General features: G+C 45.2%; 1 protein-coding gene and 1 non-coding gene across 3 annotated transcripts in view; one reads left to right on the top strand and one right to left on the bottom strand.

The window, feature by feature from the left end:
• PAIP2 (poly(A) binding protein interacting protein 2) overlaps positions 1-25,883 on the top strand; it is a 33,456-nt gene that overhangs the window by 2,722 nt on the left and 4,851 nt on the right. The window contains exons 2-3 of one of the 2 annotated variants that reach the window (XM_066272663.1): positions 21,264-21,423; positions 24,320-24,483. In XM_066272663.1, coding sequence (XP_066128760.1) covers positions 24,346-24,483 — 138 coding nt within the window. In that variant the 5' untranslated portion in view covers positions 21,264-21,423; positions 24,320-24,345. The remainder of the gene's footprint in view (positions 1-21,263; positions 21,424-24,319; positions 24,484-25,883) is intronic. The other variant, XM_066272661.1, reaches the window with a different exon arrangement.
• Positions 3,074-3,180, bottom strand: LOC136336918 (U6 spliceosomal RNA). Its single transcript, XR_010731652.1, has one exon. It is a non-coding gene; the product is annotated as a U6 spliceosomal RNA (small nuclear RNA).

Genomic DNA, 25,883 nt, shown 5'->3' on the forward strand with positions numbered 1-25,883 from the left:
ACGCCAGGCCGATGCTCTACCACTGAGCAAACCGGCCAGGGCCAGAGAATGTTTTACATTTTTAACATTTTTTTATTAAAGATTTGTCTGCGAGCCAGATGCAGCCATCAAAAGAGCCACATCTGGCTTGTGAGCCATAGGTTCCCGACCCCTGCCTTAGTTGTTCATTGATTGCGTTCTCATATGTGCCTTGACCCTGGTGCTACAGCAGACCAAGCAACCCTTGCTCAAGCCAGGGACCTTGGGTCCAAGCTGGTAAGCTCCTTTGCTCAACCCAGATGAGCCCGCACTCAAGCTAGTGAGCTCGGGGTCTCGAACCTGGGTCCTCCACATCCCAGTCCGATGCTCTATCCACTGCGCCACCGCCTGGTCAGGCTACATATTGTTTCTTAAGAGCTCAAATTAAGGTAGATAATATCTATCCTATTTGGGGCAGAATAAGTTTATAGTAGATTTTAATCTTTTCAATAAGTACTCTGCATTTTCAGGTTTACCCCTTTATGACTCTAGAATGTAATGCTCCAGTGTTAATAAAATATATAAACATTTATAGAAACTCCACTGTTAGCAATTTCATAGATATTATGGGAGATGAAAAGATGAAAAATAAGGAAAGCCCCTGCCACTTTTCCTTTTATGCTTTTGCATATTCTTGTAATTTACAAGCTATTTTTACATTTACTATCATAACAACCGTGAAATAAGTGGAGCAAGTTTTATCTTGCACATTTTGAAATTGAGGATATAAATTTGATAGGTTATTTTTATTTTATTAGGCACATGTATAGCACTTAGAAATATCAGATGTTATTCTATGCTTTTACAAGTATTTAATCTTTGATGTCTCTTAAGTGGTAAGTACTACCTACTAAAAATAACAAATGAGAGATGTGAAATAACTTGCTAAATGTTCCACAGTTAATAAGAGCTGGAATTCAAATCCAAGTTGTCCAGAGTTTATATATGCTCTGCCTGTGATTTCAGTGACATCAAGGAACCTATTGATGCTTAGTGACATATCTGGGTTTTGAACTCAGTCCAAGATTAATGTTGTCCTAGTTACTGCCTTTGTGATCTGGACCACCCTAGTGCACAGGTGCCTTAAGAGTTTACATTTGATATAGCCTAAGGTTTAGTTCCAGTAATTCAATCTTTTTCTTTCCCTTCATTTTCTCATTGTTTAGAGCTGTGCTGCCCAATAAGATAGCTACTAAGCAACTGCGTCTATTGAGCACTTGAAAGGTGACAGGTGCAAGTGAAAAACTAAATTTTTAATTGTATTGATTTTTTTTAAATTTTTATTTATTTATTTTTTACAGAGACAGAGAGTGAGTCAGAGAGAGGAACAGACAGGGACAGACAGGAACGGAGAGAGATGAGAAGCATCAATCATCAGTTTTTCATTGCGCGTTGCAACACCTTAGTTGTTCATTGATTGCTTTCTCATATGTGCCTTGACTGCGGGCCTTCAGCAGACCAAGCAACCCCTTGCTGGAGCCAGCGATCTTAGGCTCAAGCTGGTGGGCTTTTCCTCAAACCAGATGAGCTTGCGCTCAAGCTGGCGATCTCGAGGTCTCAAACTGGGTCTTCGGCATCCCAGTCTGACGCTCTTATCCACTGCGCCACCGCCTGGTCAGGCGAATTTTAATTCATTTAAATTTAGTCACATGTAACCAGTGGTTACCACATTGGATGGTGTGTTCAGAAGTTTGAATGCCTCTGCTTATTTTTTAGTGTCAGTTTTTTAATAAATAATGATGGTGTTTCCAATGTGCCTTTAGTTTTTATCAGTAGTGATGATAGGTAGTGCTGAGCAATCCTTACTCTTACCTTTACCTCATCACCTTTGTTATACTGTAGTTTAGGGTTATAGTCTTTGATTAGGATTTTTCTGTGACATTTCACTCCAACAGGTTTTTGAACATGTGATTTTTACCTAATACCTTCCTCTAAAAACCTTTAAATGCTCAAAATATTTAATAAACTCCAAGATAGATTATACTATTATGTGCCAGGCTCTCTGCTTAGGTACTATTGTTATCCATTTTATAAAACTTTTTTATTTTTTTAATTTTATTTATTCATTTTAGAAAAGAGAGAGAGAGAAACAGAGAGAGAGAAGGGAGGGAGCAGGAAGCATCAACTCCCATATGTGCCTTGACCAGGCAAGCCCAGGGTTTCGAATCGGCGACCTCAGCCTTTCCAGGTCAACACTCTATCCACTGTGCCACCACAGGTCAGGCTATTATCCATTTTATAGATGGGGAACCTTAGATACAGAGAGGTAAAATAACTTGCCCGTAGGGTCTAGAGCTTAATACTTGCAGTCATTACTTAACAGGCTGATGGGGGGAAAAAGTTTTTTTTTAAATTTATTTCTTTAGAAAGAGAGGAAGCCCAAGTTTCCTGGCTGTTTGGCTTGGTTGGTTAGAACAGGGGTCGGGAACCTTTTTGGCTGAAAGAGCCATGAACACCACATATTTTAAAATGTAATTCCATGAGAGCCATACGACCCGTGGACCTTACGCATTATCCAATAAAAATTTGGTGTCCCTTGCCCTGGCCGGTTGGCTCAGCGGTAGAGCGTCGGCCTGGTGTGTGGGGGACCCAGGTTCGATTCCTGGCCAGGGCACATAGGAGAAGCGCCCATTTGCTTCTCCACCCCCCCCCCTTACTCTCTGTCTCTCTCTTCCCCTCCCGCAGCCGAGGCTCCATTGGAGCAGAGATGGCCCGAGCGCTGGGGATGGCTCCTTGGCCTCTGCCCCAGACGCTAGAGTGCTAGAGTGGCTCTGGTCGCGGCAGAGCGACACCCCGGAGGGGCAGAGCATCACCCCCTGGTGGGCAGAGCCTCGCCCCTGGTGGGTGTGCCGGGTGGATCCCCGTCGGGCGCATGCGGGAGTCTGTCTGACTGTCTCTCCCTGTTTCCAGCTTCAGAAAAATACAAAAAAAAAAAAAAATTTGGTGTCCCAGAGGACAGCTGTGATTGGCTCCAGCCACCCGCAACCATGAACATGAACGGTAGGGAATGAATGGATTGTAATACATGAGAATGTTTTATTTATTTATTTACTTACTTAATATGGAACGCTTCACGAATTTGCGTGTCATCCTTGTGCAGGGGCCATGCTAATCTTCTCTGTATCGTTCCAATTTTAGTATATGTGCTGCCAAAGCAAGCACTGTTTTATATTTTTAACGTTATTTTTTTATTAAAGATTTGTCTGTGAGCCAAATGCAGCCATCAAAAGAGCCACATCTGGCTCGCAAGCCATGGGTTCCTGACCCCTGGATTAGAGCATCGTCCAGAAGCACAGAGGTTGCCGTGTTCAATCCCTGGTCAAGGCACAGACAGGAACAGATTAATGTTCCTTTCCCTGCCTCTCTTTCTCGCTCTCTTAAATCAGTAAAATGAAAACATTTATAAAAAAACCATGAAGACCGGCCCTGGCCGGTTGGCTCAGTGGTAGAGCGTCGGCCTGGCATGCGAAGTCCCGGGTTCGATTCCCGGCCAGGGCACACAGGAGAAGCGCCCATCTGCTTCTCCACCCCTCCCCCTCCTTCCTCTCTGCCTCTCTGCCTCTCTCTTCCCCTCCCGCAGCCGAGGCTCCATTGGAGCAAAGATGGCCCGGGCACTGGGGATGGCTCCTTGGCCTCTGCCCCAGGCGCTAGAGTGGCTCTGGTCGCGACAGAGCGACCCCAGAGGGGCAGAGCATCCCCCCCCTGGTGGGCAGAGCAACGCCCCTGGTGGGCGTGCCAGGTGGATCCCAGTCGGGCATATGCGGGAGTCTGTCTGACTGTCTCTCCCCATTTCCAGCTTCAGAAAAATACAAAAAAAACACAAAACCGTGAAGACCAAAAAAGAAAAGAAAAAGAAAGGGATGAAGGGAGAGAAATATTATTTGTTGTTCCACTTACTTATGCATTCATTGGTTGATTTTTTTTTTTTTTTTAAGCAACAGAGAGAGGGACATGCAGGCAGGCAGGGAGAGAGATGAAAAGCATCAATTCTTTGTTGCAGCTACTTAGTTGTTCACGGATTGCTTTCTGAGTGAACAGCCCCTTGCTCAAGAGTGAGTGAGCCCTTGTTCAAGCCAGCGATCTTTGGGCTCAAGCTGGCAGCCTCGGAGTTTCAAACCTGGATCTTCCGTGTCCCAGTTCAATGCTCTATCCACTGAGCCACTGCCTGGTCAGGCTAGTTATTGATTTTAAAGAGAGAGGAAGGAAGAGAAAGACAGACAAAAACAACAGTCTATTCCTATATGTGCCTGAGCAGGGATTGAACACACAACCTTTGTGTATCTGGATGACTCTCTAACCAACTGAGCTACCCAGCCAGAGTGAGGGGCCCCCAAAATTTCTTCATCGTTTCTCACTAACTGCTGAAGAGACAACTAGTATGCTAAAATATGCATAGATATATACAAAAGTTAAAGAATCACAGTAGTTCAAAGTAGAGTTCAGAGTAAGTAAAGATGGTGTCTGTGGAGTCAGATTAATAAAAGAGGAGACAGAAGAGGACTTTATTTGAATTTTAATAACAATTTTTACATCCTGACTAGGCAGTGGCACAATGGATAGAGTGTCGGACTGGGACGCAGAGGATCCAGGTTCGAAACCATGAGGTCACCAGTTTGAGCAAGTGGTCACTCACTCTGCTGTAGCTCCTGGTCAAGGCACATATGAGAAAGCAATTAATTAACAACTAAGGTGCCACAACGAAGAATTGATGCTTCTCATCTCTCTCCCTTCCTGTCTGACCCTCTCCCTGCCTCTCTGTCTCTGTCACACACAAAAAAGAAAGAAAAGGCAAAATAGTGTGAAAACTGAAATTAATAAAAATAAGTAGAAAAGAGCAATAAAATCAAGAGCAGGGGTTTTGTTTGTTAAAGTTGACTTATTTAACAGGTAACCCATTCAAAACTCAAAAGATATAGCGAAAATATCGCTAACCACCTAATTCTCCCTGTAGGCAACCATTATTCTTATTTTTTTTAATAGCTCTTATTGAACTGTAATTCACATACCACACAATTGACCCATTTAAAGTATACAGTAGAGTGTTTTTTAGTATATTCACAATTGTGCATCCATCACCACAATCCATTTTAGAGCATTGTCATTACCCTTAAAAAGAAACAACATACTCTTTAGCTGTCATGCCATCTGTGGTCCTTCGTGATATAATCTATCAAGTATTTCGTTCCTTTCTTATTGTTGAGTAATATTCCATTGTATGGACATACCACATTGTATTTATTTATCATCTGGGTTTTTTTGGGTCACATTTGCTTTTTGGTTATTAGAAATAATACTGTGCCTGACCAGGTGGTGGTGCAGTGGATAGAGCGTCGGACTGGGATGTGGAGGACCCTGGTTCGAGACCCCAAGGTTGCCAGCTTGAGCCCAAGGTCGCTGGCTCTAGCAAGGGGTCACTCAGTCTGCTGGAGGGCCCCCCCTGTCAAGGCACATATGAGAAATCAATCAATGGACAACTAAGGAACCGCAACAAAGAATTAATGTTTCTCATCTCTCTCCCTTCCTGTCTCTCTGTCCCTATCTGTCCCTCTCTCTGACTCTCCCTGTCTCTGCCACAAAACAAAATAATAATAATAATACTGTTAATATAGGTACATTTATGTAACAGTCTTTGTGTAGATATATATTTTCCAGCCATTCTAGTGTACAGTGGTATCTCATTGTGGATTTTTTTTTTTTTTTCTGAAGCTGGAAACGGGGAGAGACAGTCAGACAGACTCTCGCATGCGCCTGACCGGGATTCACCCGGCACGCCCACCAGGGGCGACGCTCTGCCCACCAGGGGGCGATGCTCTGCCCATCCTGGGTGTCGCCATATTGCGACCAGAACCACTCCAGCGCCTGAGGCAGAGGCCACAGAGCCATCCCCAGCGCCCGGGCCATCCTTGCTCCAATGGAGCCCCGGCTGCGGGAGGGGAAGAGAGAGACAGAGAGGAAAGCGCGGCGGAGGGGTGGAGAAGCAAATGGGCGCTTCTCCTGTGTGCCCTGGCCGGGAATCGAACCCGGGTCCTCTGCACGCTAGGCCGACGCTCTACCACTGAGCCAACCGGCCAGGGCTCATTGTGGATTTTTAAAAAATTTATTTTAGTGAGAGAGAAAGGGGAAGGGGGGGGGACAGGACCATCAATATTTTCCTGTATGTGCCCTGACTGGGGATTGAACCAGCAACCTGTGTGCTTCCAGAGGACACTAACCAATTTAGCAATGTGGGCAGGGATCGTTGTAGTTTTGATTGCATTTCCCGATGGTTGATAATGTTGAGGATGTCTTCGTGTGTTTTTTGGCCATTTATATGTACTTTGGAGAACTGTCTATTCCATCCTTTGCGTGTTTTTAAACTTGGTTGTGATTTTATTATTGACTTGCAATAGTTATTTATATATTCTTAGATACAAATCTCTAATCAGATATAATTTGCTTTTCAGTTTCTTTTATATCTTTTTAGAGATTCTCTGCATTTGTGAACCATGAAAACACACAACAATCCCCCTCTTACATATATTAATTTAGTACACTCACTGTTCTGCATATTGCAAAGCTGGAGTTTTTTTTTTTCTTCTAAATTCATGGTAGGCCTAATCAAGGAAAAGAGGAACATAAAATCAAATTAGCTATGAAGCAGAAAAAATTAGAAGTCATTCTGTGCAAATTACAGTCTTTGTCGTTTTATAACAGAATTGAAATTCTAGAGAAAATAAAATGTTAGTGAGATATAAATCACCATAATTAACCAAAGAGGTAGAAAACCTGAGTAGACCAATCATAATAAGAAAAAAAATTAAATCTTATTAAAGATATAGTAGTTTTAAGCATTTGAGGTTTTCCGAATTTATTTTACAATTTTTCCCCAGCAGTTGTTGTTTGGGCTTAAATAAATTATTATAGAGGACAGCAAATCATGGAGAGAAGGGGGAAAGGCATTGTGGGGAGGGGACAAAGGGAAGGCTGAAGGGAACACGGGGGTGGGGAGGAGAGATATAGTCAGTAGGACACTTGAATCTATGTAAACACAATAAATTTTTTTTTCTTTTTTTTTTTTTTTCTTTTTTTTCTGAAGCTGGAAAGGGGGAGAGACAGTCAGACAGACTCCCGCATGCGCCCGACCGGGATCCACCCGGCACGCCCACCAGGGGCCACGCTCTGCCCCTCTGGGGCGCCGCTCTGCCGCGACCAGAGCCACTCTAGCGCCTGGGGCAGAGGCCAAGGAGCCATCCCCAGCGCCCGGGCCATCTTTGCTCCAATGGAGCCTTGGCTGCGGGAGGGGAAGAGAGAGACAGAGAGGAAGGAGGGGGGCGGGGTGGAGAAGCAAATGGGCGCTTCTCCTATGTGCCCTGGCCGGGAATCGAACCCGGGTCCCCCGCACGCCAGGCCGACGCTCTATCGCTGAGCCAATCGGCCAGGGCAACACAATAAATTAAAATCATAAAAAAAATTATTATAAAATTTTTCTTTAAAATAATATATTTTACGTAGTTTTAACCATACCAAGCCCATAAATGTTAGATTCATTTACCTTCAAGAATCCCATAGTTAGCCCTGGCCGGTTGGCTCAGCGGTAGAGCGTCGGCCTAGCGTGCGGAGGACCCGGGTTCGATTCCCGGCCAGGGCACACAGGAGAAGCGCCCATTTGCTTCTCCACCCCTCTGCCGCGCCTTCCTCTCTGTCTCTCTCTTCCCCTCCCGCAGCCAAGGCTCCATTGGAGCAAAGATGGCCCGGGCGCTGGGGATGGCTCTGTGGCCTCTGCCTCAGGCGCTAGAGTGGCTCTGGTCGCAACATGGCAACGCCCAGGATGGGCAGAGCATCGCCCCCTGGTGGGCAGAGCGTGGCCCCATGGTGGGCGTGCCGGGTGGATCCCGGTTGGGCGCATGCGGGAGTCTGTCTGACTGTCTCTCCCTGTTTCCAGCTTCAGAAAAATGCAAAAAAATAAAAAAATAAAAATAAAAAAAAGAATCCCATAGTTGCCTGACCAGGCAGTGGCACAGTGGATAGAGCGTTGGACTGGGATGCAGAGGACCCAGGTTCGAGACCCTGAGGTTGCCAGCTTGAGCGTGGGCTCATCTGGTTTGAGCAAAAGCTCACCAGCTTGAACCCAAGGTCACTGTCTCGAGCAAGGGGTTACTCGGTCTGCTGAAGGCCCGCGGTCAAGGCACATATGAGAAAGCAATCAATGAACAACTAAGGTGTTGCAGTGTGCAATGAAAAACTAATGATTGATGCTTCTCATCTCTCTCCATTCCTGTCTCTGTCCCTGTCTATCCCTCTCTCTCTGACTCTCTGTCTCTGTTAAATAAATAAATAAACAAACAAACAAATAAATAAATAAAAGAATCCCATAATTCTTGTAGTTCTAACTATTCCTGACTATAAGGATGGAAAATTTCTAGTTATGTTTGAAAACTATTTTTTGCAACATTCTGGGGTTGTAGCTTTTTCTTTGTTGTAGTCTTGCTTTTCATTATTGTTGAAAAGCTGCTGATTTTTGTTTGAGCTTTTGAGAACTTTCTGATATTCTGTAGTTTTACTATAATATATATATTTATATTGTGATTTGTATGTTTCTTGGGCTTAAACATGTTGATATTTTTCATCAGCTCTGGAATAATTAGATCCTGCTTTTGCCCCATTTGTGGTGTTCTTCTGGAACTTGGTAGTTCCCAGTCTGCTCCCTACTTTGCTTGAACCCTTTTTTCTTTTTGTATTTTTCTGAAGCCAGAAACGGGGAGAGACAGTCAGACAGACTCCCGCATGCGCCCGACCGGGATCCACCCGGCATGCCCACCAGGAGCGATGCTCTGCCCACCAGGAGGCAATGCTCTGCCCTTCCGGGGCATCGCTCTGCCACGACCAGAGCCACTCTAGTGCCTGGGGCAGAGGCCAAGGAGCCATCCCCAGCGCCCGGGCCATCTTTGCTCCAATGGAGCCTCGGCTGCGGGAGGTGAAGAGAGAGACAGAGAGGAAGGAGGAGGGGGGGGTGGAGAAGCAAATGGGCGCCTCTCCTATGTGCCCTGGCCGGGAATCGAACCCGGGTCCCCCGCACGCCAGGCCGACGCTCTACTGCTGAGCCAACCGGCCAAGGCCTGCTTGAACCCTTTTTATCTTCCAGTTCTTCTATTGTATCTAATCGGCTGCCAAACCTATTACATTTTTACCTATGTCATGATACCTCTATATCTAGAAGTCTTATTGTCGCTTTTCCCAATCAACTATTCACTTTCTTTTCCTACTATGCACTTACTTACTTTGTTTGTTTGTTTATTTATTGTAGAGAGGAGAGAGAGAGAGAAGGGGGGAGGAACAGGAAGCATCAACTCCCATATGCCTTGACCAGGCAAGCCCAGGGTTTCCAACCAGCAACCTCAGCGTTCCAGGTCAACCTTTTATCCACTGTACCACCACAGGCCAGGCAAATTTTGACCAGTTCTTATGGATACATCCTAGGGGTGAGTCCTGAGGAATGTAGGATTGGTTTCCCATCAGTAACGAGGAGATCCAAGTCACGGTACCACAAAGATGTTACCGGTGAAGTGACAAAAACATTATTCTTGTCTTGTTTGAGAGAGAGAATTCAGTCAAGACACAAAGTATAGCAAGCAAAGCAAGGGTTTATTGGCCGTGCAGGAATACACTCAGGAAAGCCTGAGTGGGCAACTCACTTGTGAGAATGAGTACCTTTTGTTTAGATTTTAGTTATTGTCTGGCTGGGCAGTGGCACAGTGGATAGGACAAAGGTCTAGAATGCTGAAGACCCAGATTCAAAACTCCGAGGTTGCTGGCTTAAAGATGGAATCATAGACATGACTTGAGCCCAAAGGTTGCTGGCTTGAAGCCCAGGGTCACTAGCTTAAGCAAGGGATCACTTGCTCTGCTGAAGCCCCCTCTCCCCAATCAACGCACAGATGAGGAAGCAATCAATGAACAACTGGTGCTGCAGGGAAGAATTGATATTTCTCACCTCTCTCCCTTCCTGTCTGTCTCCTCCTCTCTCTTGCTTAAAAAAAAAAAAAAAAGAACTATTTGTTGATTTTACAGAGAGAGGAGGGATTGGGGAACAAGAAGTAGTTTCACTCTAGCTGTCATTGATTGCTTGTTATATGTGCCTTGACCCGGTAAGCCCACAGTTTCAAACTGGTGACCTCAGTGTTCCAGGTCAGTGCTCTATCTACTGTGCCACCACAGGCCAAGCAATATGCATTTGTTTTTCTAAATGCAATATGTACTTTTTACACTTTGCTGTTCTCTGAAGATATTTTCAAGCTCAATATGTAGTAATCATTTGTTTTCCCATCTATGTTACATAATCCCAGTACTTAAAGTTGGGTATGGGTCTGACTGTGCTTTCTGTAAATTGTGCTGCTGCTTGGTCATTGTGTTTTGCTTTTTTTTTTTCCTTCTGAATTTGTTTGTTTGTTTTTTAACGAAAGAGACACAGAGAGGGACAGGCAGGCAGGAAGGGATAGAGATGAGAAGCATCAACTCTTCATTGCAGCTCCTTAGTTGTTCATTGATTGCTTTCTCATATGTGCCTTGATTGGGGGGGGGGGCTGCAGCTGAACCAGTGACCCCTCGCTCAAGCCAGCAACCCTGTACTCAAGCTGGTGAGCCTGCGTTCAAGCCAGCAACCTCGGGGTTTCAAACCTGGGTCCTCAGTGTCCCAGGCCAACTCTATCCACTGTGTCACCGCCTGGTCAGGCTCTGTTTAATCATATATTGTTTGTTACCCTTAAAAATTATTTGTGGAGCCTGACCAGGCAGTGGCGCAGTGGATAGAGCATCAGACTGGGATGTGGAGGATCCAGGTTCGAGACTACGCGGTTGCCAGCTTGAGCACAGGCTCATCTGGTTTGAGCAAAAAATCACCAGCTTGGACCCAAAGTTGCTGGCTCGAGCAAGGGGTTACTCGGTCTGCTGTAGCCCCACGGTCAAGGCACATATGAGAAAGCAATCAATGAACAAATAAGGTGCCACAACGAAAAACTGATGATTGATGCTTCTCATCTCTCTCAGTTCCTGTCTGTCTCTGTCTATCCCTTTCTCTGACTTTCTGTTTCTGTAAAATATATATATTATATAAATATATATATTTGTGGAGGTCCTAAGGCCTACAGTGAAGATGCCTTCCCTTTCAAGGAGTTTCCCTTTTATTTTACCAGGCATTGGCACTGGGGACACTACCAATTCAGGACCACTTCATACTCAGTTCATGACTTGGAATGTACTGGACCTCCCAGGTGATGAGAATTTCTTCCTGTCCACAGGGGAATCAGCCATAGTCACAATATCTGTATTCCCTTCCACCTTTTCCTCTAGATATGCTTGGTGGCAAGTGGGGATTACTTTTGGTTTACCCTTACCCTGAGCATATAGCCCTTAAGGGTCCTGGTTTAGATTAGGTAGGGTTTTCTGTTCATTTTACCACCTTGACTTCTGTGCCTCATCTTCCATAAAGCATCCAAGGAGTCAACCCAAAGAATCCTAATGGGTAAAAGCCTGCAGCACAAAGGTACTCCACTTGTTCTCTGAATTCCCACTTTACTTTCTTGTCAACACTAGTGCTTTAAAGCAGTGGTCCCCAACCTGTTTTGGGCCACAGACCGGTTTAATGTCAGAAAATATTTTCACGGATGAGCCTTTAGGGTGGGACGGATAAATGTATCATGTGACCGAGACAAGCGTCAAGAGTGAGTCTTAGACAGATGTAACAGTGGGAATCTGGTCATTTTTTAAAAATAAAACATCGTTCAGACTTAAATATAAATAAAACGAAAATAATGTAAGTTATTTATTCTTTCTCTGCAGACCAGTACCAAATGGCCCACAACCTGGGGGTTGGGGACCACTGCTTTAAAGGGTTTCATTAATTTTCAGTAGCAAGACTGGTCCAAATAATCTGGCCCACCATTATTGGTAAAATGTCCTGATTTATTTGTTTTAAGGAATTAAAACAATTCCAGGAAAATAGATATTCTGTCTTTCTGGCCAAAACAACTTAATGTAAAAATCCAATAGTGATAAATTTGCAAAATTAATAAATTCTAGTCACACTATTATGCACAAAAGGATTCTAAAGTTCACATGAAAAACAAATTTGCAAGATTTTCCCCCCAAAGAAAGGTGGGTAAGGGAGTTATGTTACTAGATATTAAAACTTACTGAAAGGCTCCTGAGCAACCCTCTAGTAACCTTTAAAAAAAAAAAAAAAAAAAAAAATATATATATATATATATATATATATATGGTATTGATTTTAGAGAGGAAGGGAAGAAGAAAGGGTGAGAAAGAGGGGAATATTGATCTGTTCCTGTATGTGCCCTGACCAGGTTTGTATCAAACTGAGCTGTCTGGCCAGGGCATAACGTTTGTTATTGTTGTGTTTTTTTGTTTGTTTGGGGGTTTTTTTTTTTTTGTATTTTTCTGAAGTTGGAAACGGGGAGGCAGTCAGACAGACTCCCACATGCGCCCACCAGGAGGGGCTGCTCTGCCCATCTGGGGAGTCGCTCTGTTGCAACCAGAGCCATTCTAGCGCGTAGGCAGAGGCCACAGAGCCATCCTCAGCGCCTGGGGAAACTTTGCTCCAATGGAGCCTTGGCTGCAGGAGGGGAAGAGAGAGACAGAGAGGAAGGAGAGGGGGAGGGGTGGAGAAACAGATGGGCGCTTCTCCTGTGTGCCCTGGCCGGGAATCGAACCCGGGACTCCTGCACGCCAGGCCGATGCTCTACCACTGAGCCAAACGGCCAGGGCCTGTTTTTTTTTTGTTTTTTTTTTAATGGAGAGTCTTGTTTGTTTTTTTTCTTGTGACAGAGTCAGAGAGAAGGGCAGATAGGGACGAACAGACAGGAAGGGAGAGAGATGAGAAGCATCAGTTCTTCGTTGTGGCACCTTAGTAGTTAATCGATTGCTTTCTCATATGTGCCTTGATGGGGGGGGGTTACAAAAGTTTCAGAAGAGTGAGTGACCCCTTACTCAAGCCAGCAACCTTTGGGCTGCAGCCAGCAACCATGGGGTCATGTCTATGATCGCATGCTCAAGCCAGTTACCCTGCGCTCAAGCCAGCAACCTTGGTTTTCAAACCTGGGTCCTCTATATCCCAGTCCAACACTCCATCCATTGTGCCACCACTTGGTCAGGCGATTCTTGTCTTTTTTTTTATATATATTTATAAGATTTTACTTATTGATTTTAGAGGAGAGAGAGAAAGGCCCCGGGGGCAGGAGGGGAGACAGCAGGAAGCATCAACTGATAGCTGCTTCTCATATATGCCCAGACTAGGCAAACTTGGCTCTGAACCAATGACTCCAGCATTCCAGGTCAACATTCTTTCCACTGTATCATCACAGGTCTGGTCTAATAACTTTTTTTTTGTATTTTTCTGAAGCTGGAAACGGGGATAGACAGTCAGACTCCCGCATGCGCCTGACCGGGATCCACCAGTGGGCATGCCCACCAGGGGGCGATGCTCTGCCCCTCCGGATCGTGGCTATGTCTCGACCAGAGCCACTCTAGCGCCTGGGGCAGAGGCCAAGGAGCCATCCCCAGCGCCCAGGCCATCTTTGCTCCAATGGAGCCTCGCTGCGGGAGGGGAAGAGAGAGACAGAGAGGAAGGAGAGAGGGAGGGGTGGAGAAGCAGATGGGCGCTTCTCCTGTGTGCCCTGGCCGGGAATCGAACCCGGGACTTCTGCACGCCAGGCCGACGCTCTACCACTGAGCCAACCGGCCAGGGCCTGGTCTAGTAACTTTTTATTTTAGTTATTGTAGTTTTAAACTTTGGAGTTTCTGTTTATGTGTTTTGTTTTTTTATATACTTCTTTTCTATTGATAGTCTTTTGATGAAACATCACTCTTATGGCTCCCTTTAGTTTTTTTGTTTTTGTTTTTTTTGCTTTGTATTTTTCTTGTTCCCCTAAAGTAAGAAGCAGGGAAGCAGAGAGACAGACTCCCACATGCACCCTGAGCAGGATCCACCTGGCAAGCTCACTATGGGGCAATGCTCTGCCCATCTGGGGCCATTGCCCTGTTGCTTGGCAACTGGAGAAAACTTGCTCCAACTGAGCCATGGCTGCAGGAGGGGAAGAGAGAGAGAGAAGGAGGGGATGGAGAAGCAGATGGTCACTTCTCCTATGTGTCAGGAATCAAACTTGGGACATCCTCACACCACGCTGATGCTCTACCACTGAGCCAACCTGTCAGGGCCTCCTTTAGTTCTCTGTACATGGTTTCTTCAGCCGTTTGAACATATTTAAAATACCTAATTTAAAGTCTTTGTCTATTAAGTGAAATGTCTGGGCTTCCTTGGGTATACTTTTATTTATTTATTTCCTGTACATAAGGCATACTTTCCTATTTCTTTGTATGCCTTGCAATTTGTATTGAATGCTGGACATTTTGGCCCTGGCTGAGTGGCTCAGTTGTTTGGAGCGTTGTCCCAATGTGCCAAGGTTGTGGGTTCAGACTCCAGTCAGATCACATGCAGGAGTCAACCGGTGAGTGCATGGATGGTGGAACTACACATTCTTATGTTTCTCTCTCTTTCCCTCTCCCTTTCTTTCTGTTTCTTCTTTTCTCTCCCTTCCTCTCCCTCACTCTGAAACCAGTAAATTTAAAAAATATATTTTAAGTTCTTTTTAGACCTGGCCAGGTAGCTTGATTGGAGCATTGTCCCTCTACATTAAGGTTGCAGGTTCAATCCCCCTTGAGGGCTCATACAAGAATGAACCAACGAAAGCATAAATAAATGGAGCAATAAACAGTGTTTCTCTCTCTCCCTCTTTTTCTAAAATCAGTCAAGCAATAAAAACATTTTAAGTTCTGTTTTATTTCTTTTTTTTTTTTTTTTTTGTATTTTTCTGAAGCTGGAAATGGGGGAGGCAGTCAGACAGACTCCCACATGCGCCCGACCGGGATCCACCCGGCACGCCCACCAGGGGGCAATGCTCTGCCCATCCGGGGCGTCGCTCTGTCGTGACCAGAGCCACTCTAGTGCCTGGGGCAGAGGCCAAGGAGCCATCCCCAGTGCCCGGGCCATCTTTTGCTCCAATGGAGCCTTGGCTGCGGGAGGGGAAGAGAGAGACAGAGAGGAAGGAGAGGGGGAAGGGTAGAGAAGCAGATGGGTGCTTCTCCTATGTGCCCTGGCTGGGAATCGAACCCAGGACTCCTGCACGCCAGGCCGACGCTCTACCACTGAACCAACTGGCCAGGGCCAATTAAGTTCTGTTTTAAAAAGAGCCTGACTAGTGGTTGCGCAGTAAATAGTGTCAACCTGGTATGCTGAGGACCCAAGTTCAAAACCTCAAGGTTACAGGCTTGAGTGCAGGCTCACTGGCTTGAGCATGAGATCATCAGTATGATCCCAGGGTTGCTGGTTTGAGCCCAAAGGCCACTAGCTTAAGCCCAAGGTCACTGGCTTGAGCCAAGAGGTCACTGGCTGAGCTTCAGCTACCTAGTCAAGGCACGTATGAGAAAGCAATCAGTGAACAACTCAGGTGTTGCAACTATGAGTTGATGCTTCTCTCTCTCTCTCTCTCTCAAAAGAAAACTGGACATTTTGAATGTTATAGTATGGCAGCTATGGAAACCAGATTCTCCTTTCTCCCCAGGGGTGTTCTGCTTGTTGTTGTTTGGTGACTTAAACTCGTTTTGTAAAACTTTAATCTTTTTTGTGTGTGGCCATTGAAGTTTGTTTCATTAGCTTAGTGGTCACCTAGTTATTTAAAAGAGATTTCCTTAAATACCTGTAAAAAAACCCCCAAAACTCCCCCAGTCTTTGCAGATGGGCTATTGTGTATGTTGAGGCTCTGGGGCAGAGTGTCTTCAACACTGGGGCAGTTTATACCTCTGTAGCCGTCATTTTTGTGCAGGACCTCAAGGTCAGCCAGAGCTAAGATTATAGGATCTTCGCAGGTCTTTTCCCAAAGCATCTCTACCAGGCTTTTTTGCTTTGTCTATTGTTGGCCCCAACTGTTATTTCTTGCCCAAGGCAGCACTGACTTCTACAACATTCAGCCTTATGTTTTGAACATATGCCAATCACTTTACAATTTTACACTTTAAGATCATAAAGTTTATAGTGCTTGAACTATATATTAAATATTTTTAAATAGCAAACACAAAAAGGAAACACTATAAAAGAGTGGTCCAAGAAGAATCAAGAACAGGCCATGGCCCCATCAACTCAGCTTGTGGACATCCTGGGTTCGATCCCCAGTTAGGGCACACATGAGAAGCGACCATCTGCTTCTCTTTCCCTCCCTTCCTTCTCTCTCTCTTCCTCTCCCTCAGCCAGTGGCTCATTTGGTTCGAGTATCACCCCAGACGGGTTGCTAGGTGGATCCCAGTCCGGATCTTGCGGCAGTCTATCTCTTCTCACTTAAAACAAAACAAAACAAAAAAAACAAAGAAAGTTAAAAATCAAATACATTTACCTTATATTAGAACACCTTGGGTTCAATGTTCAATAATTGTTAAGTCTGTCAATGTTCTGAAAGTACGTGATCCTTACCCCTCTAGTTACTACTTGACTAGCTGTAGCCAGAATTTTGGTCAGCAGTTCCATCCCTTAGCTGTCTAATGTATGCATGTCCAGGCTCCAGTTTATTCTTTTTTGTTTCAGTTATGATTTCTTTACCAAATGTTGCTTGACAAAGTAATTTCATTTAATTAGATTTCATAGACTCTTTTCTTGGTATCTATAACAAACTTGTGTTCATAAAATGTGTGGAGAACAGTTTTCTTTAAAAAAAATTTGTTTTGCCCTGGCCGGTTGGCTCAGTGGTAGAGCATCAGCCTGGCGTGCAGGAGTCCCAGGTTCAATTCCCGGCCAGGGCACACAGAAGAAGCGGCCATCTGCTTCTCCACCCCCCCCCCTTCCTCTCTGTCTCTCTCTTCCCCTCCCGCAGCCGAGGCTCCATTGGAGCAAAAAGATGGCCCGGGCGCTGGGGATGGCTCCTTGGCCTCTGCCCCAGGTGCTAGAGTGGCTCTGGTCACGACAGAGCCACGCCCCGGATGGGCAGAGCATCGCCCCCTGGTGGGCGTGCCGGGTGGATCCCGGTCGGGCGCATGCGGGAGTCGTGTCTGACTGCCTCCCCGTTTCCAGCTTCAGAAAAATGAAAAAAAAAAATTGTTTTTGCATTTATACATTGATCTACTTTAGTCACCTGGAAGCATATTTTAAAACAAGTTAAAAGTATTTCTCGCCCTGGTTGGTTGGCTCAGTGGTAGAGACTAGGCCCAGCGTGTGGAAGTCCTGGGTTTGTTTCCTGGTCAGGGCACACACAAGAAGCAACCATCTGCTTCTCTACCCCTTCTTCTTCCTCCCTCTCCCCTCTCCCCTCTCTCCTCTCTCCTCTCCCCTCTCCCTTCCCCTTCGCTCTCTCTCCCTTCTCCACAGCCATGACTCGAATGATTTGAATGAGCTGGCCCGGGTGCTGAGGATGAGGATGGCTCCAAGGCCTCCCCCTTGGGCCCTATAATAGCTCAGTTGCCGAGCAACAGAGCAGTGGCCCCAGACAGCCAAACATTATCCCATAGGAGGCTTGCCAGCTGGATTCCAATAGGGGCACCTGCAGGAGTCTCTCTGCCTTCCTGCCTCTCACTTAATTTAAAAAAAAAAAATGTATTTCTAAGTGGACATATACATACAGAATTGCTACTTAACTATTCAATGCCATTTGAGTATTGATTATACAATACTAAACGTGATTTTTGCTTTTTTTTTTTTTCTTTGAGATATAAGCCATTTGTTAATACAATGTGTCCATAAAATCATGGGTCACTTTTGACCGGTCACAGGAAAGCAACAAAAGACGATAGAAATGTGAAATCTGCACCAAATAAAAGGAAAACTCTCCCAGTTTCATACCTATTCAGTGCAGTTTGATGTGGGCTCACACACAGATTTTTTTTTTTAAGGGTTCCTTAGGTAGCTATCCCGTATAGCCTCTACAGACTCGTCACTGACCGATGGCCTACCAGAACGGGGTTTCTCCACCAAACTGCCCATTTCCTCCAACTGCTTATCCCACTAAGTAATGTTATTCCTATGTGGTGGCGCTTTGTTATAAATGCGCCAATATTCACGTTGCACTTTGGCACAGATTCGAATTTAGCAAGCCACAGAACACACTGAACTTTCCTCTGTACCGTCCACATCTCGGTTGGCATGACCGCGTGCTGCTCTGCTGTATACACGGTGTTACGTCATCATCTGCGCATGCGCACATGCTGCCACATCATCCTACAGAAACTGGGAGGGTTTTCCTTTTATTTGTGCAGATTTCACATTTCTATCGTCTTTTGTTGCTTTCCTGTGACCGGTCAGAAGTGCACCATGACTTTACGGACACACTGTACTTTGGTTGTCTGAAAGTAGGATTTAATGGGTACAAATTGGAATAGGATACATATTGGGAAAATAATGAAAAGCTGTTATAAATTGGGGTGTCTTTGAACAAGTTTAATGATTGGTTCATACACAGAGTAAACAATTGCATCCGGTTGCAAAGCAGGATTGATCTCTGCTTTTCATAATATTTGAGGCAAATCTAAAATGTAATTTGTGTAAAGATGAGTGTATAAATTTTTTTTTTTACTTTTATTAATTTTTAGAGAGGAGAGAGAGAGAGAGAGAGAGAGAGAGAGAGAAGGGGGAGGGAGGAGCAGGAAGCATCAACTCCCATATGTGCCTTGACCAGGCAAGCCCAGGGTTTTGAAACGGCGACCTCAGCATTCCAGGTCGTCGTTTTATCCACTGTGCCACCACAGGTCAGGCTGAGTGTATAAATATTTGGTAGCATGCCTGACCAGGCAGTGGCGCAGTAGTAGATAAGAGTGTTGGCCTAGAACGCAGAGGTCCCAGGTTTGAAATCCCAAGATCACAGGCTTGAATGCGGAGTTACTGGCTTGAGCACGGGATTATAGACATGACCGTAAGGTCCCTGGCTTGAGCAAGGGGTCACTTATTCTGGTACAGCCCCTCCCCCCAGGTCAAGCAAGGCACACATGAGAAAGCAATCAATGAACAACTTAGCTGCCGCAACAAAGAATTAATGCTCATCTCTTCCTTCCTGTCTTTCCGTATCTGTCCCTCTCTCTGCCTCTGTCTCTTATATTAAAAAAACCAAAAAACTTTCTTTTGGTAGCCTGACATCAGAATGAGTCATTTTCTTTTTTATTTTTCTTTTGTTTTTTAATTTATTCATTTAAGGGAGAGGAGGGGGGGGGGAGCAAGAAGTATCCACTCCCGCGTGTGTTGACCAGGCAAGGCTAGGGCTTCAAACCAGCAACCTCGGGGTTGCATGTCGATGCTCTATCCACTGTGCCGCCACAGGTCAGGCTAGAATGAGTAATTTTCTTTAGAGGAACTGATTGCTATTTAGTCAAAAATTGTTATCAAAATAAAGGGTTTATTTAATTCAAGGTTGATAATAAATAAAAATATCAAAGATATCCATTGTTTGTTTTCTGTCTTGTCTGCTTTCACAGTCTCAGTTTCCTAACCCAAGTCATGTTTTCTTTTCTTTTTTTTTTTTTTTTTTCACTTTTCCGAAGCTGGAAACGGGAAGGCAGTCAGACAGACTCCCACATGCGCCCGAACGGGATCCACCCGGCATGCCCACCAGGGGGCGATGCTCTGCCTTTCTGGGGCATCGCTCTGTTGCATCCAGAGCCATTCTAGCGCCTGAGGCAGAGGCCACAGAGCCATCCTCAGTGCCCGGGCCATCTTTGCTCCAGTGGAGCCTTGGCTGTGGGAGGGGAAGAGAGAGACAGAGAGGAAGGAGAGGGGGAGGGGTGGAGAAGCAGATGGGCGCCTCTCCTGTGTGCCCTGGCCGGAAATCGAACCCGGGACTCCTGCACGCCAGGCTGATGCTCTATCACTGAGCCAACCGGCCAGGGCCATGTTTTCTTTCTACCCACACTCTAGCACGTAAATCTCAGTCTGTCTCTGCTTCTTTTCGTATATATACAATAACTAGGGCAGACGTTTTCAGTAATTTTTAGTTTGACAACCTCTTAACTAAATATGTGAATACTGTTGTTATAAGTATTCGGTATTTGAGAAAATACATGTGTATCAAGATAAGGGCTTCCTATACCCAGCTTAGAGACCTAATTCATATTATATAATAAAAGTTAATTTTTATTATACTTAGGTTCCCTAAAGATAAGTTCATAAAATGAATTTATAGGGTCAGGCAGTACACATAGAGCAAGTCTCTCCCAGAACCTTAACCCAAGGACAAAACATATTTCTAGTAGGAGATTTTACTAGTGTTTTGCCTGATTTTCATAACACTGGAGAAGGGCTCCGGTAGCTCACTGTGATCATATAGTGGTTGGTACTTTGTCGTGGCCGCACCAACCTTGGTTTAATAACTTTGGAGGAGGAAGACCTGAGGAGGGTTTTTTGTTTGTTTGTTTGTTTGTTTTTGTATTTTTCGGAAGCTGGAAACGAGGAAGCAGTCAGACAGACTCCCGCATGCGCCCGACTGGGATCCACCCGGCACGCCCACCAGGAGGCGTCGCTCTGCCCGGATGCTCTGCCTATCTGGGGCGTCGCTCTGTTGTGACCAGAGCCACTCTAGCGCCTGAGGCAGAGGCCATGCAGCCATCCCCGGCCATCTTTGCTCCAATGGAGCCTTGGCTGCGGGAGGGGAAGAGAGAGACAGAGAGGAAGGAGAAGGGGAGGGGTGGAGAGGCAGATGGGCGCTTCTCCTGTGTGCTCTGGCCGGGAATCGAACCCTGGACTTCCACATGCCAGGCTGACGCTCTACCACTGAGCCAACCGGCCAGGGCCAGAGGGTTGTTTTTTTTTTCTTTAAACTCTATACACCAGGGGTCCCCAAACTTCGGCCCACAGGCCGCATGCGGCCCCCTGAGGCCATTTATCCGGCCCCACCTCTCTTCTGGAAGGGGTGCCTCTTTAATTAGTGGTCAGTGAGAGGAGCACAGGATGTGCTCCTGGAGTACTGTATGTGGGGGCGCCACAAAGCACGGCATTGCTCACATACAGACTACTTCTGGTGACGTGGGACGCACATGTCACAGCTCCGGAAGCGCGTCATATCACTTGATACGGCTAGCAGTGACAAATATGGAACCGGACGTTGACCATCTCAGCCAAAAGCAGGCCCATAGTTCCCATTGAAATACTGGTCAGTTTGTTGATTTAAATTTACTTGTTCTTTTTTTTTTTTTTTTTTTTTTTTTAGATTTGTAACTTTTTTTTTTTTTTTTAGATTTTATTTATTCATTATAGAGGAGGGAGAGAGAGAGAGAGAAGGGGGGAGGAGCAGGAAGCATCGACTCCCATATGTGCCTCGACCAGGCAAGCCCAGGGTTTTGAACCGGCAACCTCAGCGTTTCCAGGTTGACGCTTTATCCACTGTGCCACCACAGGTCAGGCTACTTGTTCTTTATTTTAAATATTGTATTCCCATTTTGTTTTTTTACTTTAAAATAAGATATATGCAGTGTGCATAGAGATTTGTTTATAGTTTTGGGGGTTTTTTTCCTTCTTTTTTTGAAGCTGGAAACGGGGAGAGACAGACAGACTCCTGCATGCGCCCGACCGGGATCCACCCGGCACGCCCACCAGGGGCGACGCTCTGCCCCTCCGGAGCGTCGCTCTGCCGCGACCAGAGCCACTCTAGCGCCTGGGGCAGAGGCCAAGGAGCCATCACCAGAGCCCGGGCCATCTTTGCTCCAATGGAGCCTTGGCTGTGGGAGGGGAAGAGAGAGACAGAGAGGAAGGAGGGGGTGGGGGTGGAGAAGCAAATGGGCGCTTCTCCTATGTGCCCTGGCCGGGAATCGAACCCGGGTTCCCCGCACGCCAGGCCGACGCTCTACCGCTGAGCCAACCGGCCAGGGCCTGTTTATAGTTTTTTTTATAGTCCGGCCCTCCAACGGTCTGAGGGACAGTGAACTGGCCCCCTGTGTAAAAAGTTTGGGTACCCCTGCTATATACATATTAGATGTTTCCTTCCTTTAGCACAAGTGACACCATTGTTTGAATTTGTGTCCAAGTAACTCTTGTTTTATATAAACCTATTTTTAACAGTTTCAGACTTAATGAATTGGTAGAATGTTATAACATCTGAAATTTTATGTTTGAACTTTTAGCCTGCAATATATCAGTTAAGTTACATCACGTTATCACCTACAGGCATACCTCTGAGATGCTGAAGGTTCAGTTCCAGAACACGACAAAAGCGAGTCTTGCAATAGAGCCATTTGTAATCCTTTTGCTGGTGGTGGGGAGGGTTGTCTTTGATTTGTAAAAATTGCAACATCTATGAAGCTTAATGAAATGAGGTATGCTTGTATTGGGTATAAGAAACCAACTAGACCCTACTGTATTAGTTACTGCTTTTACTTACATAAAAAATGATGAGATAATCAAGATGAGGTGGTTACACAAAGAGGTTGGATGCCTGAAACTCATTGTACGATGGGGAGATCTGGACATAAACCTTTGAACCACATAGGGGGTTAGAGTACCCCCACAGTACAAATTTCCACAGTAGAAGTTGGTGTAAAACTATAGTTGGCCCACTGCACATGCTGATTCCCAACTGTGGAGTTGACCCTTGAGCAGCAGTGCTTTGAACTGTGATGGCCAATTGAACTTTAGTAAATTGGGGGGATGGGGTCCATGTATAAGTTTGAACCCACACAGTTCAAATCCATGTTATTCAAGGGTTGACTGTCAACTATAGAGTGGGTTACGAAGTTCTGAGAGATCCAGTGCTCTATCTTGGGACTAAGGAACTAAGGGGTTATTAAAAATTTGTTAGTGTATACTTTTCAACCCCTGGGCTTTTAAAGTTTTTGCTTTTCTTAAAGTCACTTGATGATTTAAGTCTTCCAGACCATGCTTGTTTTATAAAGCAAGGGATATATGATATATGTATTTTTTTTTTCATTTTTTCATTTTTCTGAAGCTGGAAACGGGGAGAGACAGTCAGACAGACTCCCGCATGCGCCCGACCGGGATCCACCCGGAACGCCCACCAGGGGCAACGCTCTGCCCATCCTGGGCGTCGCCATATTGCGACCAGAGCCACTCTAGCGCCTGAGGCAGAGGCCACAGAGCCATCCCCAGTGCCCGGGCCATCTCTGCTCCAATGGAGCCTTGGCTGCAGGAGGGGAAGAGAGAGACAGAGAGGAAAGCGTGGCGGAGGGGTGGAGAAGCAAATGGGCGCTTCTCCTGTGTGCCCTGGCCGGGAATCGAACCCGGGTCCTCCGCACGCTAGGCCGACGCTCTACCGCTGAGCCAACCGGCCAGGGCGTATTTTTTTTTTTTTTTTTTTTTTATTCATTTTAGAGAGGAGAGAGAAAGGGAGAGACAGAGACAGAGAGGGAGAGAGAGAGGAGAGAGAGACAGAGAGAGAAGGTAGGGAGGAGCTGGAAGCATCAACTCCCATATGTGCCTTGACCAGGCAAGCCCAGGGTTTTGAACCGGCGACCTCAGCATTTCCAGGTCGACGCTTTATCCACTGCGCCACCACAGGTCAGGCATAGGGCGTATTTTTTAATTAGGTGGTTTGGGGATTCCGTTTAAGCAATTAATTATGTTCACTGACTCTTATCTGAAAACAGATGAATCTAGTTCTCAGCTATTTTGTAAACATATAAATCATTTTGGGGGGAAATGAAGCTTTCCAATTGCTTGATTTATCATGTGCATTAATATAGCATATGTACCCTGGCTGGATAACTTGGTTGGTTAGAGCATTGTCCCAATATACAGAGGTTGCTGGTTTGATTCCTAGTCAGGGCACACACAGAAACAGATCGTTTCTGTCTCTCTCCCTTCCTTTCTCTATAAAATCAATAAACAAATTAAACTATATATATCTATATTATGTACATATAACACCTAACCATGATGACTGGTGATAATAAATGTTCACTAAAGAAAAAAAAATGACTTCCTGACCAGGCGATGGCCCAGTGGATAGAGTGGAGGACTGGGATGCAGAGGACCCAGGTTGGAATCCCTGAGGTTGCCATTTTGAGTGCGGGATCACTGGCTTGAGCGTGGGATTGACATGACCCCATGATTGCTAGCTTGAGCCCAAGGTCGCTGGCTTGAGCAAGGGGTCACATGCTCTGCTGTAGCCCCCCTGTCAAGGCATATATGAGAAAGCAATCAATGAACAACTATGGTGCCACAATGAAGAACTGACACTTCTCATCTCCCTTCCTGTCTGTCCCTATCTGTCCCTCTCTCTGTTTCTGTCACACACACACACACACAAAATGACTAAATTAGCTGCATTGTTCTTCTAAGGTTAAAAACGACAACTAACACCAGCCATGAAAGATCCAAGTCGCAGCAGTACTAGCCCAAGCATCATCAATGAAGATGTGATTATTAACGGTCATTCTCATGAAGATGACAATCCATTTGCAGAGTACATGTGGATGGAAAATGAAGAGGAATTCAACAGACAAGTTAGTTTTGTGTACAGACATGTTCTTCTTTGTACCCCATGACAGCCCTCAAATAATTTAGTTGTACTTGTTTCTTAAATGTATTTTGTATCTGATCGCTTATATGTAAACTATATGGATTTATGTACCTCCACTCCTATTTTATTTGGATGCTGATTACTATGATTAGTGAGCTATTTTTCAGGGCTCCACCCTAGAGATTCTGATTCAGGTGGACTAGGGTGTAGCCTGGGAGTTTGTTTTTTAAAAACTCCCAGATGGTTCCAATGAGCAATTAGGTTTGGAAACCACTGCCTTTACACCAGTTATATTGCTCAATTGCAGTGAAAGTCAAGAGAGTAGGTAGGATTCAGGAGCAGATGGGCACAGGTGCTAGGATGTAGAATTAATGTTTTTCACATGAGGTATTCAATCTAATCAGCTTGAAAAATCTGACACCACTGTTCTCTAGAGAACTCTCCTACATTAATAAATACTGTCTTTCCCCCCCCATATTTCTGGCATTTGTTCCCATCTCGTTATCTCCTTCCTGATACGGCTTTGGTAATACGTAGCCAGCTTGATTTTGCCATATCCAGTGATGGATATTCAAAAGTAAAACAATGTGTAGTCCTTATTTCAGTTAGAATCAGTTGGGGGTTTGTTTATTTATCTATGCCCTGACCCTACCTGTTAAGATTGTTTTTATTCATTTTGGGTAGGTTTAGATCAGTGGTCCCCAACCTTTTTTGGGCCACGGACCAGTTTAATATCAGAAAATATTTTCACGGACCAGCCTTTAGGGTGGGCCGGATAAATGTATCACGTGACCGAGACAAGCGTCAAGAGTGAGTCTTAGACGGATGTAACAGAGGGAGTCTGGTCATTTTTTTAAAATAAAACATCGTTCAGACTTAAATATAAATAAAACAGAAATAATGTTAAGTTATTTATTCTTTCTCTGCGGACCGGTACCAAATGGCCCACAGACCAATACCGGTCTGGGGGTTGGGGACCACTGGTTTAGGGTGTATAGAGTTTTAAAGTAGCATAGGTAATTTTAACATGCATTCCTCAATGAGAGCACTCCTTTATTTGCTATTTCTTTCTCTCCACCCTCAATGGAAAAAAAGTATATTCTGCTAACAGCAGTTCTCAACCTGTGGGTCGCAACCTCGGCGGGGGTTGAACGACCAAAACACAGGGGTCGCCTAAAGCCATCGGTTGAGAACAGCTGTGCTAACACAAGTAACAACATAGCAAAACTCTAAACAAATCTTCCCAGGTGTTATGGTAAATAGTGTATTTTTTTCCTTAGCACATGAGGAAGTATGACATTGTGCTCTATTTAAGTTCAGATATTTTCAGCTGTTCCTAGTGATATCTTACCAAGTATGCTAAAAATTATCCTTTATTTATTA

The sequence above is a fragment of the Saccopteryx bilineata genome, chromosome 4, assembly GCF_036850765.1.
Source record: "Saccopteryx bilineata isolate mSacBil1 chromosome 4, mSacBil1_pri_phased_curated, whole genome shotgun sequence".
Classification (NCBI taxonomy): domain Eukaryota; kingdom Metazoa; phylum Chordata; class Mammalia; order Chiroptera; family Emballonuridae; genus Saccopteryx; species Saccopteryx bilineata.